Source organism: Conger conger, chromosome 9 (genome assembly GCF_963514075.1).
Source record: "Conger conger chromosome 9, fConCon1.1, whole genome shotgun sequence".
Taxonomy (NCBI): Eukaryota; Metazoa; Chordata; class Actinopteri; order Anguilliformes; family Congridae; genus Conger; species Conger conger.
Window position 1 is genome coordinate 43,290,832 of NC_083768.1, and position 16,062 is coordinate 43,306,893.

The window sequence follows — 16,062 nt, forward strand, 5'->3', positions numbered from 1 at the left end:
TACACGCATGCGCAGATTCTGCCTCTATTTTTGGACCGTCGAGGAAGGCACGAGGGGCGGAAGTGGCGATAATTTTTGAGACCATCCAAGACCTTCTACAAATGTATGCTGACGAACTACTCTTCTCATTTTTAGATTCATTTATCTTTTTCTTTTTCTTTTTCGGGCGGAGGAGCGGGTGAGGATAGGCGTGGTGCTGTTGATGGAGGTGTCACCATGCATGCCACTCATGCCATTCAAGCACAGAGTTTGAAATGTTATCCTGGCTCTACAGTCGTAAATGGCCTACAGCCAACCAACAACAATAGCTGAAATTACATGAGTCAATGTCAAGGCATGTTTGTGTCCAAATAGTTTAAGGGCCGTCTGCTTGTACACAGTACAGTACTCGTACAGTCACACATTCTTCGTTGTTTCAGCTACTGATTGGCCAGACTGATTCACACCCGACTCCCAGGTAAAGGGAGGGTGGAAAACTAGCCATTCTCAGACCTTAAATGATTTGATGATCCTCTTTTTGAACCATCACACAGATTCAGATCACTCTCCCAAGATATGGGCATACATGTAACGAGAAGAAACGCCAGCATAACCTCAAGAGGGTTCACCGCAAGATGCAAACCACTGGTAAGCCTCAAGAACAGGATACCCAGATTAGCATAACCCCAAAGCATTGCTTGGTACTATATGAAACCAAAAGTTTTTTTTTTTTTTTTAAGTCTCTTCTTCCCTTTTGATGATAATTATGATGATGGTGCAGATTACACTTATTTTGCTCCTCACGATTGGCCCTTTAAGTGCATTGTTCGATTAGTTCTCTGCGATGCATGGATCCAGACACAGGAAGTTGAATCACAGGCTAATGTGATTTGTCAATGACTTATGACCACGAGAGCAACGTGACCTTACGTCTGATTCTGAAGCTGCTGACTGAAGTAGCAAAATTCACCGATTCAGCAACATTTCTTCACTGGCCAGCTAAATATTGTTTTGCAATGCACTATGTATAAAAGACAAGCTGAAATCAAAATTAACTTCTTCCTCAATTTAATCAGTCCTTCCTAACCTTATGAGCATGTCTTAAAGTATACATTACAAAAAATGTATAATATTGTAATTCTTGTGTATTTTCACAAGTTTTCCTCGTCATCGTGTTCCAGTGGGCCTGTATGTCGATCAAATGTCTGTTCCCCTCCAATCGATATCCTTTTCACACAGCGGCATGCATTCTCATCTGACATCAGTCAAATAGACTCCCTGCCTTTAAAAAATTGCCCCGAAAGATCAGTTTCACTTGTGTATATGACATATCATGGAAGCTAGCAATAAATTGTGATAATGGACTGGGAAAACATATACTGATAGAGTAGATAGAATGCTAGGAAAATATATGGCATTTGAATTAATTTATTAAAACATAAATCGCAATACTGATGACAACAAACAGCAGAAAAACAACAATACAACAGAAATTACGTGTGTGTAGCAATCATGTAATTATTCTGGCATTCGACAAAGTTGTGTAAATAGGCATTCTCGTTTACAATTACAAAACGACTGGTTAGTTCACTAACGTTACGGCAACATAGGTCACAAATAATCGAACGGCAATTGGTTTTAGTTAAATGTTTAGATGGCACCTCTGGTCCGTTTCCACACAGACTCCAAGCCCTCCCCATTTCTGACCGTCCCGACGTTCCGATAACCGGTTCAGAAATTACACTCAATCGCAGTACAAATTTTTAAAGTGACTTAACTTTAACGAACGGGGAGATTGGTAGTGTTTTCTGTAAATTCCCTCAAAAACAATCTAATGGATAGCCTCCCCCTGCTCTCTTTCTTTTGACACAATAATGCTCCATAATTGTATATATATATATTTTTTTTTCCTGTATTCAATTCCTTCATTTGGCTTTCATACTAAAACCCCTCAGACCTACAGCCTTGCTTCTTTCTCAAGTTGATTAAGCCCCGCCCCGTCTGACATCCTATTGGGTCGGCCACTAGGTATATGACTGACCCACCAACCCCTCACAGCGTAGTGATGATGCCCCGAGCTCCCTCAGCCTATCGGGCGCCGGTAAAGGCCCCCTGGGCCGCGGAGGCGGTGGCGTTGGCCGCAGCCTGTCGCACCGCCTGATTGGACATGACCCCCGTGGCAAACTCGGCCTGGGCCTTCTGGAAGCTGGCCCCGGTCTGCCTGTACAGGGAGTGGACCTGTAGGGTGATGCGGAAGAGAAGAGGGGGAGAGGAGGATATTAGTGTAGGCTGTGGAGAGAGGGGTGGGTGTGTGTGTGTACCATTTCACTCAGTGGTGACCAAACCTATCTGGGAGGTAATAAGAATCGTAATAATTACTACTTCAGCGACTTATTGTTGATTAGAGGGGGACAATCCGCTCTGGAGCAATGAGGGGTTAGGGCCTTGCTCAAGGGCCCAACAGCTGTGCACATCTTATCGTGGCTACACCGGGGCTTGAACCACCAACCCTCTGGGTCCCAGTCATGCACCTTAGCCTCAAGGTGTGTGGGTTGAGGGCTATCCTCAACCTATCACTGAAACACCCCATTCAACCCTGGTTGAGTTTGACCAATCTGCACAGCTAACCTGCACACCAATCCCTTCCCTCCCCTCCCTCCTGTCAGTCAATCTACCTTCTTGAGCATGATCACGCCCATGACGGCCTGCCCGGTGAAGAGCACAGCGTTGAGCATCATGATCACTCCCACGGCCACATTGGTCTTCAGGGTCCCCAGGCTCACAATCCACCCGCTGGGGAGAGAGAGAGGAAGGGAGGGAGAGAGGGAGAGAGGGAGAGAGGGGTCTCAGAACTGAACACACACGTCATGCTCAGAACTGAACACACGCGTCATCCACACATCCCTCTGCGCTTTGCTCCATACCTGAACCCCCAGTGGGGGATCCCGATGGTCATCATGACATACAGGACCACTTGGACGAAGAAGATGAAGAAAAAGGCAAAGAAGTTGAAGGAGCTGTCACTCCTGCAGAGAGAAACGGAGGATCTTTCTTTAGAGGAAAAAAGTCAACAAGCCTCAGCACTAGAGTGCGATTTTACCACAGTAGATAAAAACCGTAAAGTAAGCTATTGCATAACTGATTACCATTTACCCAAGTACAACTTATGTGCTGACACAGCATTGTATGCAAAAGATATCACAACAATAAACGAAAGGTTGTTTTGCGGACCACAGTCGGCTCCATTTTTCAGGATAGTATTACTGAAACCAAATGTGGAAAGTGCGTCAATGTCTGAAATGGAGCAGTATTTTAAACCGGACTATCTGCCAGCCACAGAGCAGTGCATGGAGGACAACTGCAATAGGACGCAAAGAAACGGAGTGCAGCCTTTGGTTAAAGGGATTTAACTGGCTTTGTGCTGTTGTTTTGATTTTATGTTATTTACTTTGCTGTTACTTCCTTTGTTGTATAATTTCTGTGGTCCCCCCCCCCCATTTATGTTGCAAGATGGTGCATACCTGAAGGCTTTGTACACAGGCCTGTACCAACAGACAAAGGAGCAGGGGGTGAAGAGGATCACCCAGAGGATGGCCAGACCCAGGCCCACGCCGTTGGACGTGTCCACGCAGAACAGCGCCAGGCTGGAGATGAAGTTAAATAGCAGGGTGGACGCAGAGACTGAGGGGGAGAGGTCAGAGGTCAGAGGTCAGAGGGAAGCAGCAGCTTCAGGAGTGGTTAATGTACTAGCCCTTTTTCCCCTTATCCACTTCTGCTACCCTTCAGACCTGGGTCAAATACGTAATAGTTTCGGAATTCAAGTGCTTTTCTGTGCTCGACTGATCTTGCTTGGTGCACATGAGCCAACCAAGAGGACCAGAAGGCAGGGTTTGCACTTTTTGAGAGTATTTCATATGTTCCAATACACCAGACAAGCGTTGAAAAGAATTTGAATCCGAAAATTCATGTATTTGACCAAGGTCTGCTGCAGCGACATGAATAGAAATGAAAATCACATCAGTCTTCCTCAATAATAATAATAATAATAACAGACTGTACAATTAAGATACTGTTATTCTTTAACACTGCACGCTAAAATGGAAATAGTTATAGCATTGAGCTACAAGAATGCCAATAGAGTTTAAATGGACCATCTTGCTGGGCAATTTTACTAGCTTGTGCTTGAAAATGTATGTCAGCAATCGCCAAGGGATCCATATTAACAAGGTAACATCTGCAGTTCTGGCGTTCACCTCCATTGAAGGGGGCGGGACCGCCAGGCCGGCACCACAAACAGAGCCACAGCATTGGTGGAAATGTGCATCCGTCACCGGAGCTCTGAATACAATTGGACGCTGGGCTCCGGGATTGCGTCAGCTGCCAAGCTGAATGCGGGCTTTGTTGATTTACGTGCCCACGGGGGCTTATGGCAGTGCGTGCACGGACAGATGGACGGACGGACACTCACAGATCCAGAAGTAGTACATGATTTTCACGGTGTGCTGGAAGCTTTGGCTGATCTCCAGGTCAATGTCCTGGTAGAAGCAGGGTCCCACGGGAAAGAAGGAGGGCAGGGGGGGCCAGTTGTTCTGACGTGCTGCGAGGGGAAGGGACCGTTAAAAACAGAAATGGATGCTTGAGTCATGGTGTACATACCAGACATTCAGATATGCTTTATTAAGCGCTTTTATCCAAACTTTTGCCCACAACCTTTCAATTGTTAGTCCAATGCTCTAGCAGCTGAATCAGAGGACATACACAGTGAATAAGGGTTCAATAAGGGGCTCCCGGTCAGTTGGTGACAGAGGCTGGGCGTAGTTCACTTCCTGGTGGAAGGCTGCTAACCTGCCCGCTCTTATGCAGCAGTGGCAAGCGATGATGTCACACACTTCCCAGACTCCTCCAATCACAGGCCCAGGAAGGTACCAGGCACCCGTAAACGAACGCACCCATCATCTCAATCTTATCTGACATGTGTATGAGTGCCGGCTACAGCTGCAGACTGTAAGTGTATCCTAATGATTTTACTGTGCTCAAGTACAGGCTTGAACCAGGGTCATCAGCAAATTACAAGGCAATTGGTTGGAACAAAACAGTACGCAGAGTGGCCCTCGAGGAACAGAGTTCTACATCCCTGGTCTAACCAAATAGCCAGACCTCAAGATCAATTAAGAGTCTAGTCCTTCTCCCTCCCACTGGCCCCACCCCCGTCACTCAAGAGCTCTTTTCCCCCTGTTCCTCCCATTGGTCCCTTCCCCTGTCACTCACAGGCTCCCGCCCCCAGAGCGTGGGAGTCCAGCTCTCGCTCCCTCCTCTCCAGCTCCTTGGCCTTCCTCTCCAGCTCCTCCTGCTTCTTCAGCAGCTCCGCCGTGGTGGCGGTCACGGGGGTCGACTGCAAGCAAAGGGCAGGGGTCACAAGCGCCGGCAAGTGCTACAATCGAACGCAGCCTATTTAAAACCGTCAGGAAGCGCTATTAAAACAGGAGTACTGCAACTGACAGCCAAACGTACTTCACCCTTTAGGGTATGAGGTCACAATCATTTGATTAGAATGTTCACTGGTGACTGAAAGCAATGGGGTTCTAGAACACAGACTTAGAATTCTGAAAAAAATAAAAAACATTCCAAAGAATCTACTCTCCAAAGGGTTCATATAGTAGGTGTGAACCAATGACATGATTACGTGTTCACTGCTCTGTACATGTGACCACCGTGTCCAGCGTCTTGCTGGGAAAGGTACCTGTGAGCTGTAGGAGCCATAGTTCCTGGGCTCAGTGGGTGTGGTCCTGCTGGGCGGGGTCTGGGCAGGAACGGGAGGAGCAGTAGGGGAGGTGGCCTCGTAGGGAGGTGGAGGCTACAGGGACACAAACATACGAAGAAAGTCAGCAAATTATTTACTCGTCCGCCAGGCAACGGACACCAGCACTCCTCTAATGCAATGGTAATCAACCACGTTCCTGGATATCTACCATCCTGTAGGTCTTCATTTCAACCCCAACAAAGCACACCTCATTCAACAGCTAGAGCAGGGCTGCACAACCCTGTTCCTGGAGATCTACCATCCTGTCTTCATTTCAACCCTAACTTGGTACACCAGATTTTACTACTTGATAAGATCTCTAGGGGCTCTTTCAAATCTATGGGCTCCAATGCAATCACTTATTTTTCACCTCCTTGTTCCTTTTCTTGGCCCTAGCTCCACCCACCAGGAGAGGCAAGAAAAATTGGCGATAATAGGAAGTGAAGATGGAGAATGGAACGGCCTTGCTCTGTCAAACGCCTGATCGATTTCTGGGTCAGGCAAAGGACAAAGAGATAGGGGGTGAAAAATAAGCGATTGGACAGAGCCCTAGCTGTTGAATGAGGTGTGCTCTGTTAGGGCTAGAGTGAAAACCTACAGGACAGTAGATGTCCAGGACCAGGGCTGGTTACTACTGCTCTAATGCTTCATTTAAATAGAAGTCTTACTGTGTTTTCAGTGTCCTAGTTTTTCCAGAGGTGCATACACATCTGTTATTTTCTGCACGTGTTTGGCAAAAAAATATCATCAAATAAGAAAAGAATACCAGTGCATTAGGCATTAGGAATCCCAACTAATTTATTAAACCAAGTCCATTAGCAGTGACAGCAGCTGAATAAATCACCCGGAACAGGAGTGTAAACGCTGTATACAGGAACTCTGTAGTTTTCCTTCTGTACGTTCAGCATCCTGCTACAAGCTGAGCGGGCAGTAAAACCGGAGACGGTTGCTGTGTACGCAAAGGCGCAGCAATAAGTTACATACGAATAAATCTACAGGAGCGCCTCGGGTCAAGTTCTCGAAGAAGGGAACGCTGAACTGCTTTACGAATCAATCTAGCTTCGGCAACCGGCGACTGTTACCGAGCCCAATCTTCGGGAATGTAGCAACATTCCATCCAGGACTCTGCGCTTGCAAGCTCGCACATCTGCGCCAAATCGTTCTCGGACTCCTATATACAAGCACACACTTGCAAGTCGGCTAAAGCGCGTCCGGCGCCTTACCCCGGTCTTGTTGTCGAAGGGGTTGTAGAGGTCCAGAGTGGCATACCCTGTGTTACTGCTGTGTTGCGTCACTGCAGGGTCCTTGTGCGCATGCGGGCGGAAATAAATCAACGGTAAGAACACTGTCAATCCCAACATCTGACAAAAAACTAAACACCACACACAGAAAACTACTTATCATCCCTGTCACTTATCTAATTACAAAATTGGTGTGTGTGTGTAGGTGGGAGTGTTGTGGGATAGAGGGCAGACAAAATAGCACGGAAGAGTGATGGGGTGGGGGGACTCCAGGTAAAGGGGATTACCCAAATAGAGTTCACAAAATTGTCTGGTGCCAACAGTACAACTTTTTATGCCCTCATTTGGAGAATGTGAGCAGTGCAAAAATACACACACACTCAAGAGGAGTATCACATGAGAGACGGATGGTCTGCCATTAAAGCAACATATTAACAGGATCCTTTTACGCGTTACATCAACGGTAGTTTTGGTACCTTTAAACAAGACGGACGTAACAAGGTTTTTCAAGCAATACAAAAAAAATATGTTACAAAACATTCAACATTCGTATCCATGTTTTTAATACTGCGAAATAGAGAATTCACCTGAAAGGGGTTGGAGTCATCGTTCGGTTCCGGGAAACTGGTGTACTGCGACATAATGAATTACGCCCGTATGGTATCCACACAACCAATCCAGACCTATGTTTTAATAGCTAGCTTGTTAACGGCACTTTTCTACTGGATATATTGTTGCCAGTCAATGGGGCCTGTTTGTCTGACGTAGATAAAACGAAACAAAAAAAGCTAGCTAGTGAGATCTACTTTGATTTTGATTACGCGTATCGATCAGCAATGTAATATTCAGGTCTCGCTATTCTTCCGAGCAAAATACACATAAGCTAAACCTTAGCACATATTCAAATTGACAATACAATAAAATGTCCGGGCTCTGTTCTGATTTACAGAGGTACCTGTCTAGATAGCGTTTCTTTTGCAACTAGCTAGCAAGCTAACTAGCCTTTGAACGTGGTATTATTTTATCACAAACTAGCCTGTTAGCGAAAGCCAGCACTTTATAAAACACTTTATAAAGCCAGCGGGTTAGTCACCGAGACAGTCGCGCCAGCTGATAAGCTATGCGGCGATTTTACGAAGTAGTTACATCTGCAGTATGACAATAGCCGGCCTGATAATATTAAGAAAATAATATTTCTAAATATAAAACTAATTATTTATACGAATGCAAATTAGGCTGGCCGGAATGATTTATATTACGTGTCTATTTGGCTATATTTGAGGGTTATAGAAAATCGAACACCACTAGCTAATATTATCTGATCAACAAGCTATGTCAACGAGGATTGCAGCTAGCATAACAACAAGCCCGACAGCTATTCGGAGCAACCAGTGCTTCTAATTCGTCAATTGTAATTCCAATGTAGCTATTTCATTCCAATCGAGTAACGGTTCCTGTTATTTTCTTCGGAATCTGAAGTGTCTACTTCCTTGTATCTTTCTTGGCAGTCTTTCTCCGTTTTCGTTTTGTTGCTGCTGCACAAAACGTAGGATCCCGGAAGCTCTATCATGTGACTGCGGCGACAGGCGTGGTGAAAACACGTGGGGTAAAAAAAAGACAAAGGGGCGTGCCTGTGCGCTCAGAGCCGCGCGGTGTCACTAAAAAAATAAAATATAACTCCGCCAACGGAAAAATATCATACTAATGCCATATTATATTCAAGCGTTGTGCTTCATTATTTTTATATGCGTCAGCTTGAGCATTGAATACATGTAAACAATAACCCGATCAATTATTATTATTTTTTTTAATCAACGTACTTTTCTAGTATTTTGGTGTGCACACGTGTATGTATTATTTGCGGAATTTGGTATATTTATAAAAGACGTTGCAATTCTATATCACTAACTGTTTAACTGTTGCAAGACTATGAAACCACGCACTATATGTTTCAGGTGACCAGCAGTGGGCGCACAATCACCACAGAATTCAAGAAGCAATACTGACCTATTTTTAGTTTTCGGTCCATCTGTGCATTTGACGGAATTTGCATATCCATATGGTCCAACGATTGGCCTTTCTTTGGTTTGTGTGTGTGTGTTTTAATATCTGCTGATATATTTGATGTAGGTTGTACATACACTCAGTGAGGACATTAATAGACTTATTTTGCATACCATATGCTCTTCTGCATACCACTGTTGTAATGTGTGATTATTTGCGTTACTGTCACCTTCCTGTCAGCTTTGACCAGTCTGGCTATTCTCTCCTGACGTCTCTCATCAACAAGGCGTTTCTATCTGCAGAACGGCTACTCACTGGATTTTTTTTTTGGGCACCATTCTTCGCAAACTCTAGAGACGAGTGTGCATGAACATCCCAGGAGATCAGCAGTTTCACCCTGAATCACCCTGTCTGCCACCAACAACCATTCAACGTTCAAAGTCACTGAGATCACATATTTTACCCATTCTGATGCTTGAACCTTAACTGAAGCTCCTGACCAGTATCTATATGATTGTATGCATTGCACTGCTGCCACTGATTAGAAAATCGCATGAATAAGTAGGTGTAATAAAGTAAATGTTCCTAATAAAGTGTTTGGTGACTGCATTTTAAATTCATCTGACTGAACGTTTTGTCTTTTTTTGTATTTTCACCAGTATTTGCATTTTTCGCATCTAAATTGTGAATATGAACAATCTGGAGTTCTAAAATAGAAGGCCATAAATAGAACCCTACTTAAATGTCAAGAATTGGCAAGATTTAGTATATGTGCAAAGGGGTTAAAGTCATTACTTGTGCACTGCATGTGCAGTCAGTGTATGTCAACAAAACATGGCCTTAAAGGCATTTTAATCCAAAATGTAATTAAAGATGCAACTTGATCCAAATGTTAATAGACTACTTCGACTAATTAATTTGTTTGCTTTTCTATTTTCTTATCCTTCCTGTACACAAATAACAGAAAACGATTTTAAATTACAAATCGTTACGTTTTTTATTTGTGCATGGCTGTATTTTACCGTCTGCCACCGGGTGGCAGTAGAGACGTAGTTTACCACATTTTTCCAGATTTTACCGGGGCATGAGGTGAAAGACGTTCATGATTGTGTCACGCTGTCAGAATGGCACAGTCGGAAAACAACATGTGGATTTTCAGGAACATGCTTTCGCACTCTCTTGTTCCTTTTTCTGTTGATTTTATTTCAGCAAGCCCCATGTGTGTATGTTGCGCTGAAATGTCTTGTGCTTGCAGTGTGTATACACGCATTGGTGTTCAGTCAATATTTCTAGACTCTGTCTGCTGTCCCAAAGCACCTTGTCATCAGTCATTACTGCCCTGCAATCTGTTTGGCATTTCAGGCCCCGCCCCCAGCAGTCCACGCGCGACCCTCATTGGTGGCGTGAAATCCGTTGCTGCTGCTCAATCCCTCTAATCCACAGCCCCCATTGAGTTCAGTGGGTGTCCCTAATATTCCTCATGTTACCTCTCACATCTCTCCTCTTACAGTTGTCATGGACATGTTCTTATGTAAAATCACAACAAAGAATAATTGGAAACTTGGGTCATTTTTAAACTACAATTGAAATAAAACTTGTTTGTCAAGTCGGCGTGAAATCCGTTGCTGCTGCTCAATCCCTCTAATCCACAGCCCGCATTGAGTTCAGTGGGTGTCCCTAATATTCCTCATGTTACCTCTGACATCTCTCCTCTTACAGTTGTCATGGACATGTTCTTATGTAAAATCACAACAAAGAATAATTGGAAACTTGGGTCATTTTTAAACTACAATTGAATTGTTTGTCAAGTCCAAGCAAATTCAGCCGTTTCATGGTTGGAGACTAGGAGAACAGTGCATTAAAAGTAAGAAGAAAATGAAGGGAGGGACCTGTAGAATATGGACAGTGGAAGGGAGAGGGGGAGATCAGGTCAGCTAGGCTACACGGACAGCTGAAACGGTGTGAATATCCAGTGTCGTGTTTTAGTGTGACTTTCCTCTCTTCACGTGGTATGAGACCATATGTTCATGATATGTGTGAAACCCTGTTCATCTACATCTCTTTGAAAGAATTTAAAGAACAATGACAAACCAAGGTTAAAACAACTTTATTTCTACTCAAGGTAAGGCCCTTACAGTTCTTATAGAGTATTTCTTATAATACCTCTTGTGTGCAATATATCTTTTTAAAAAATGATGTCATTGGTTTGATTGACACTCCTGTCCACTATGATTAAATGCTAACATTTTCACACATTTAGAATTCAACTGGAGAATATCACGATAATGTGTGTGCCACTTTATTGCTCTGCTGCAAACATTGTCATGTCAAAACATAATACTTGATCAAAGGAATGCATGTTAAAAATATGGAAGTAAAATAAAATAAATATAAAACTTCAGGCTGAGAAGGAAGAGACAGGAACACTGTCAGGAGCAGATTTCGCTCTTTACAGCTTGCTTTGTCTGTAGACACATCGGGCCAGTTTCACAGGCACAGATTAAGCCTAGTCCTGGACTAAATTTAGTGTTGTATGGATAATCTCCATTCAAAATCGAATTCAGTTGAGGAAGTTTTCCACGGGTAGGTCCTGAGATCCACAAACGAGCTACTCAGCATTGTCGAACTCTTGAGTAATTCTGTCGGTCTGTTAATAAGCGCATCAATACTGAATTTCACACCTGACACCAAACACACTGGCCCAATGACAGATTAATGCTTTAAACACAACACAGGAAAGAAAAGATGGCAGTCGATACTGTACACAGCACAATTCCTAGTTTCAAATAAACTCGGAAACAGTGTAAAATGAACTCTTAAAGGTGTAAGAGTCCAACAGGCACAATATGTACTTCATTATTGTTGAAGACACACTCATTTTGCTGTGTAGTATTCTGCTCTTTGCGGATGGGCGGACTGACTGGATGGGTGGAGAAAAGAAGGAGAGGAACGGAGTGATAATTCTGTCTTTCAGCCTCGTACGTAAACGCGGGTGCAAACAACATCCCCGGCACTCATCGTCTGCAACAAAACCAGACATGAGAAGCAATCAACACACTGCTGCTTCTCATGGCACAAACACACACAATAACACACTTACAGTCAATGTGCGTCACACTGGGGACAGTTGAGGTTGCTATGGAGACGCCCTTAACACAGCAGTTTCTGGTGAGCGGAGTCTGTAGGGTCTTATTTTATATTCTCGTTTCCGCGATTATTTCAATACAAATGTACACATGTGCCAAGACAGGACTAAAAGCACAAAAATGTGACCCCAAAGGCTATATTCACAGTGACTGAGAGATTACCTGTTTACCATTCAATTCAACTATTGCAATCATCCAGATCTAAAAATATAGTTACTTTTTATTGATCTATTTTTTTGCTTAAATCAATGTATATTACTCCAGGAAGGATAATCTTTGGTAAGTCTAATTCTGACATCTGGCTCCAGATTTAATCAATAAGCAGCTTGGTTTTGGACAACAGTTGGCTTTTGTCCACCTGTTAATCTTTGTTTGTCAAACCCCCATTCCACTTAGGAGAATGGGATGTGATGGGAGTGAATCAGAGGAAAGATTTACCAGGATAAGCTCGCCATCATTGGTCAGCTCCCGGGTCCAGGAAGTCTTGGGCCCCTCCCCCTTCTGCAGAGTCTGCTCACAGGTGATCTTGCTGTCAGTCTCCCAGCGAGGATGACTCTGAACGAGAGAGGGGGGCAGATAGAGGGGTATTTGTGTAAAATAACAGAATGGAAGGGAGTTTGAGAGGACACCAGACACAAAACTGATGTGATGTGTTAGTAACAACATATGTAGTATCTCCAAGTTAAAGGCTCACAAGTATATTTTTGTGAGCTTTTCATATCATCCTGGAGCTTTTGCTTAGTGTTCCTTACTGATTCAAGTAAAACAAATTAGGTATAAGTATGCATAATTTAGGGTCTAACTTCTATTTTTCCAAGCTGCTTGCAAAACAATTTCCCATGTGACATGTTTTTGCATAATTATCGGCTAATTTTGCTAAATGTTAGCACAGAGAGCTGACCACAGGAGGCAGGGGTGGGGTTAGGAACTTTGTTCCGTGGGTGTTTTAGATACTAAAACCAGGAAGACAACATTGATGCGTGTGGGCTTTTAAGGTCCGTGATAAAAAAGTCTCCCTTTGTAATACATAAATGATATGTGTAAGACAAAAATAGTAACTTCAACACAAAATGTGTTGAAAGTAACACAAAAGTAATATTGTTGGTTATAAACACATCTCTTTTGAGAGTGGGATGTTGTCCTCCTGTTGTCCACTGCAGTTCTTCTCCCCAACACTGACACACAGCACATAAGCAGCTCACAAGCAGCGAATAAACAATGCATAAACAGTGCATAAGCTGTGCATAAGCGGTGTATAAGCAGTGCATAAACCTTGCATAAACAGCACATAAGCTGCACATAAGCAGTGCATAAACAGCACATAAACAGATCATAAGCAACACATAAGCAGTGCATAAACAGCACATAAGCTGCACATAAGCAGGGCATAAACAGCACATAAACAGATCATAAGCAACACATAAGCAGTGCATAAACAGCACATAAACAGCTCATAAGCAGGGCATAAACAGCACATAAACAGCTCATAAGCAGGGCATAAACAGCACATAAACAGCTCTTAAGCAGTGCATAAACAGCACATAAACAGCTCATAAGCAACACATAAGCAGCTCATAAGCAGCGCTGTCTCTGCGTTACCGTGCAGGGTCTGCCATCCACAGTGCTCTCGTTGAAAGGCTCTCCCACGGTGAAGGACACACAGGTGGTCCGCACGGACGTGGCGGTCTGGATGGTCAGAGCCTCGCCCTGCTGACTGATCTCCACCGAGGGCTTCGAGGCAGCCGTGACCGCGATTTTCCTCAGGAGCACGTTCACTCCTTAGAGGGGGGGCAAGACGACATTGTGCTCTGACATCATAATCTAGCTCCACCCACTGAGCTGCTACTGTGTTACTCTGTGACTGTATACCAAGGACACACTCAATATTGGCACACTCAATGTCAAATGTACACACTGCATAGGAAGAAGGACCATACAAAATCTTCTGTGTGTTTGTGAGTATGTGTGTGTGCAGTAAAGAGAAACACACACATACACATTCATACTCCTACACATACATGCACACACACACACACACACACATGCATGCACACACACACATGCATGCTCACAAACTGAAACATACACGCACATAGGAAATAATTACAGGTTTTCTTTCAAGTACCGCTAAATGATTTATGGCAGATTGAATCAGAGCCTAAGGTAGTTTTCAGTTCAGTTAAAAGCCTCCTACTGACAACAAGGCTCTTTTGGTCTATGCATTGATGTTAACAGATTAATACTTGGCCGCACACACACAATTAGTCTGTCACTGATCTTCAAGTTTGTTTTTTTTTTAAGTGTATTTCTTATTAATTATTGAGAACATGCTCATCTATCCCAGCCTAACATTTTTATACTTTTTTTAAGACCAGTACTTTTCTTTGCAAATTCCGTATATAGTTTCCCGATGGTTTATTTTCATGCTCCTTTGAATTATACCCCATCTCTCTCTCTCTCTCTCTCTCTTTCTGTCTGTCTCTCTCTCACACACACACACAATCTCTTTTTATCTTTTTCATTGATTCCTCATGAACACACTGAGATCAAACACATAAGTCAATCCAGTGCAAAAACTAATTTTCGCAGGAACAATTCTGACATTTTACGCGAGGCATTTAATAAATTTGCACATACATATACCTGGTCACATGACTCAAATGGCGGGCTAGAGCTCCAGACTTCCAGTTTACTTACAGAATCTGCACGTTAAATAATCTCTTTAATTACAGACATTCAGTTTTTAGCCGGTGTGCAGCATATTTCTGCCATAACACACGCATATCGTGCACACAGCGCGCATGGTTGTGTGGTCGAATCATTAAACAATTAACAATGGCGCTTTGTTATCAAAGAATGTGCAGGTCATATTGGAGTTTTGGATATTCAGTAGTCTATTCAGTGTTCATAAACGGTGAAAAGAAATACGGACTACAAAAATCTGACGTGTTCTCATCGTCATCATCATCAGCACCCACCACCGCTATACTCACCGAGCGCTTTTAGAAGCTCCTCGAAGTTCTCCGAGGATTTCATTTTCCAGGTTCCCGAGAAATCAGGAATTTTGCGTTCCATTGCTTAATAATCTACCAGTTATATATTAATCAAAATAAATGAGAAAGTGGTATCTTTAATTCTCAGCCGTTAATTTAAATGAATTTATTTCCCCTCTGCTTTAACTTTGATTCGCCTTTTTAAGTACCGTTATACTTCGGCAATGTGGGCTAAATAGCATAATCTTTAGCGTCCCCCTTCCACCTCTTTGTCCAGCTCAGCGTGAGGCTGTTTATAACTCCTTTCTCTCCCCTTGTAGCCCTCTCTTGATTGGCTGCAGTGACCCTTATCCCAACTGTCTGCCAGACCACCGCAGCCCCGTCGCAGTGAAAAGGAGATTGAGCAGTAGCTTCGACTAGCTGCTTAATTTGAGTGCCAGTGACACGCCCCATCATGTTACAACCACACCCATCAGATTCATTTATTCCCCGCATGTAGCGTGCGCCTGGAGACTATGCAATTCTGTATACATTAAATCACTGTATTATCTAAATTAGATCATTCTAAGTGAACAGAAGCGAACCTGACCTCTAAATGATACAACGTTAACCAACAAATTTTAAAGCAAGATTACTTTTAGTTTAAATTTTATAGTTTCAAAATAATAAAAAAAGGGAAAAGGCCATGTGCTATTACTTTGTAACTTTGTAAGTGGGTATGACTCATTTTTAAATTTTTCTCCATTCTTCCTGGCAGAACGCCTCTAGATTACACACATTCTTCGGCTTCTTTGCATGTACGTTTGAGATCTCTCCACAGATTTTCAATAATATTCAAGTCTGGGGACTGTGGTGGTCATTAGTGGAATCCATTCTTTCTTCCACTCGCACAATATTTC

At 43.3% G+C, this 16,062-nt stretch overlaps 2 protein-coding genes and 1 long non-coding RNA gene across 3 annotated transcripts; 1 reads left to right on the forward strand and 2 right to left on the reverse strand.

The window, feature by feature from the left end:
• Nucleotides 1–40: 40 nt before the first annotated feature.
• Nucleotides 41–4,539, forward strand: LOC133136432 (uncharacterized). The gene is made up of 3 exons (XR_009709524.1): nt 41–178; nt 534–627; nt 3,490–4,539. It is a non-coding gene; the product is annotated as an uncharacterized LOC133136432 (long non-coding RNA).
• On the reverse strand, nt 1,392–8,589 carry scamp3 (secretory carrier membrane protein 3). The gene is made up of 9 exons (XM_061253882.1): nt 7,608–8,589; nt 7,003–7,083; nt 5,720–5,833; nt 5,248–5,371; nt 4,448–4,576; nt 3,501–3,660; nt 2,904–3,005; nt 2,655–2,772; nt 1,392–2,217 (listed from the first exon to the last, which is right to left on the reverse strand). The coding sequence occupies exons 1-9, from the start codon at nt 7,659–7,661 to the stop codon at nt 2,068–2,070; spliced, it is 1,032 nt and encodes a 343-aa protein (XP_061109866.1). The 5' UTR covers nt 7,662–8,589; the 3' UTR covers nt 1,392–2,067.
• A 2,526-nt stretch (nt 8,590–11,115) lies between these two features.
• crabp2b (cellular retinoic acid binding protein 2, b) lies at nt 11,116–15,540 on the reverse strand. Its single transcript, XM_061253892.1, has 4 exons — nt 15,164–15,540; nt 13,770–13,948; nt 12,609–12,725; nt 11,116–12,045 (listed from the first exon to the last, which is right to left on the reverse strand). Exons 1-4 carry the CDS (start codon nt 15,243–15,245, stop codon nt 11,995–11,997), a joined length of 429 nt encoding a protein of 142 aa, XP_061109876.1. The 5' UTR covers nt 15,246–15,540; the 3' UTR covers nt 11,116–11,994.
• Between the last annotated feature and the right edge of the window lie 522 nt (nt 15,541–16,062).

What these genes read in the sequence shown, in the direction of transcription:
- scamp3 (XM_061253882.1), bottom strand. Translation starts at nt 7,661, where the DNA reads ATGTCGCAGTACACCAGTTTCCCGGAACCGAACGATGACTCCAACCCC. An exon ending in ATGACTCCAACCCCTTTCAG is followed by an intron (nt 7,084 to 7,607) that starts GTGAATTCTCTA and finishes CATGCGCACAAG; the next exon opens with GACCCTGCAGTGACGCAACA. An exon ending in GCGTGATCATGCTCAAGAAG is followed by an intron (nt 2,218 to 2,654) that starts GTAGATTGACTG and finishes ATCACCCTACAG; the next exon opens with GTCCACTCCCTGTACAGGCA.
- crabp2b (XM_061253892.1), bottom strand. Translation starts at nt 15,245, where the DNA reads ATGGAACGCAAAATTCCTGATTTCTCGGGAACCTGGAAAATGAAATCC. An exon ending in GGAGCTTCTAAAAGCGCTCG is followed by an intron (nt 13,949 to 15,163) that starts GTGAGTATAGCG and finishes CCCCCCTCTAAG; the next exon opens with GAGTGAACGTGCTCCTGAGG. An exon ending in ATGATGGCGAGCTTATCCTG is followed by an intron (nt 12,046 to 12,608) that starts GTAAATCTTTCC and finishes GTTTTGTTGCAG; the next exon opens with ACGATGAGTGCCGGGGATGT.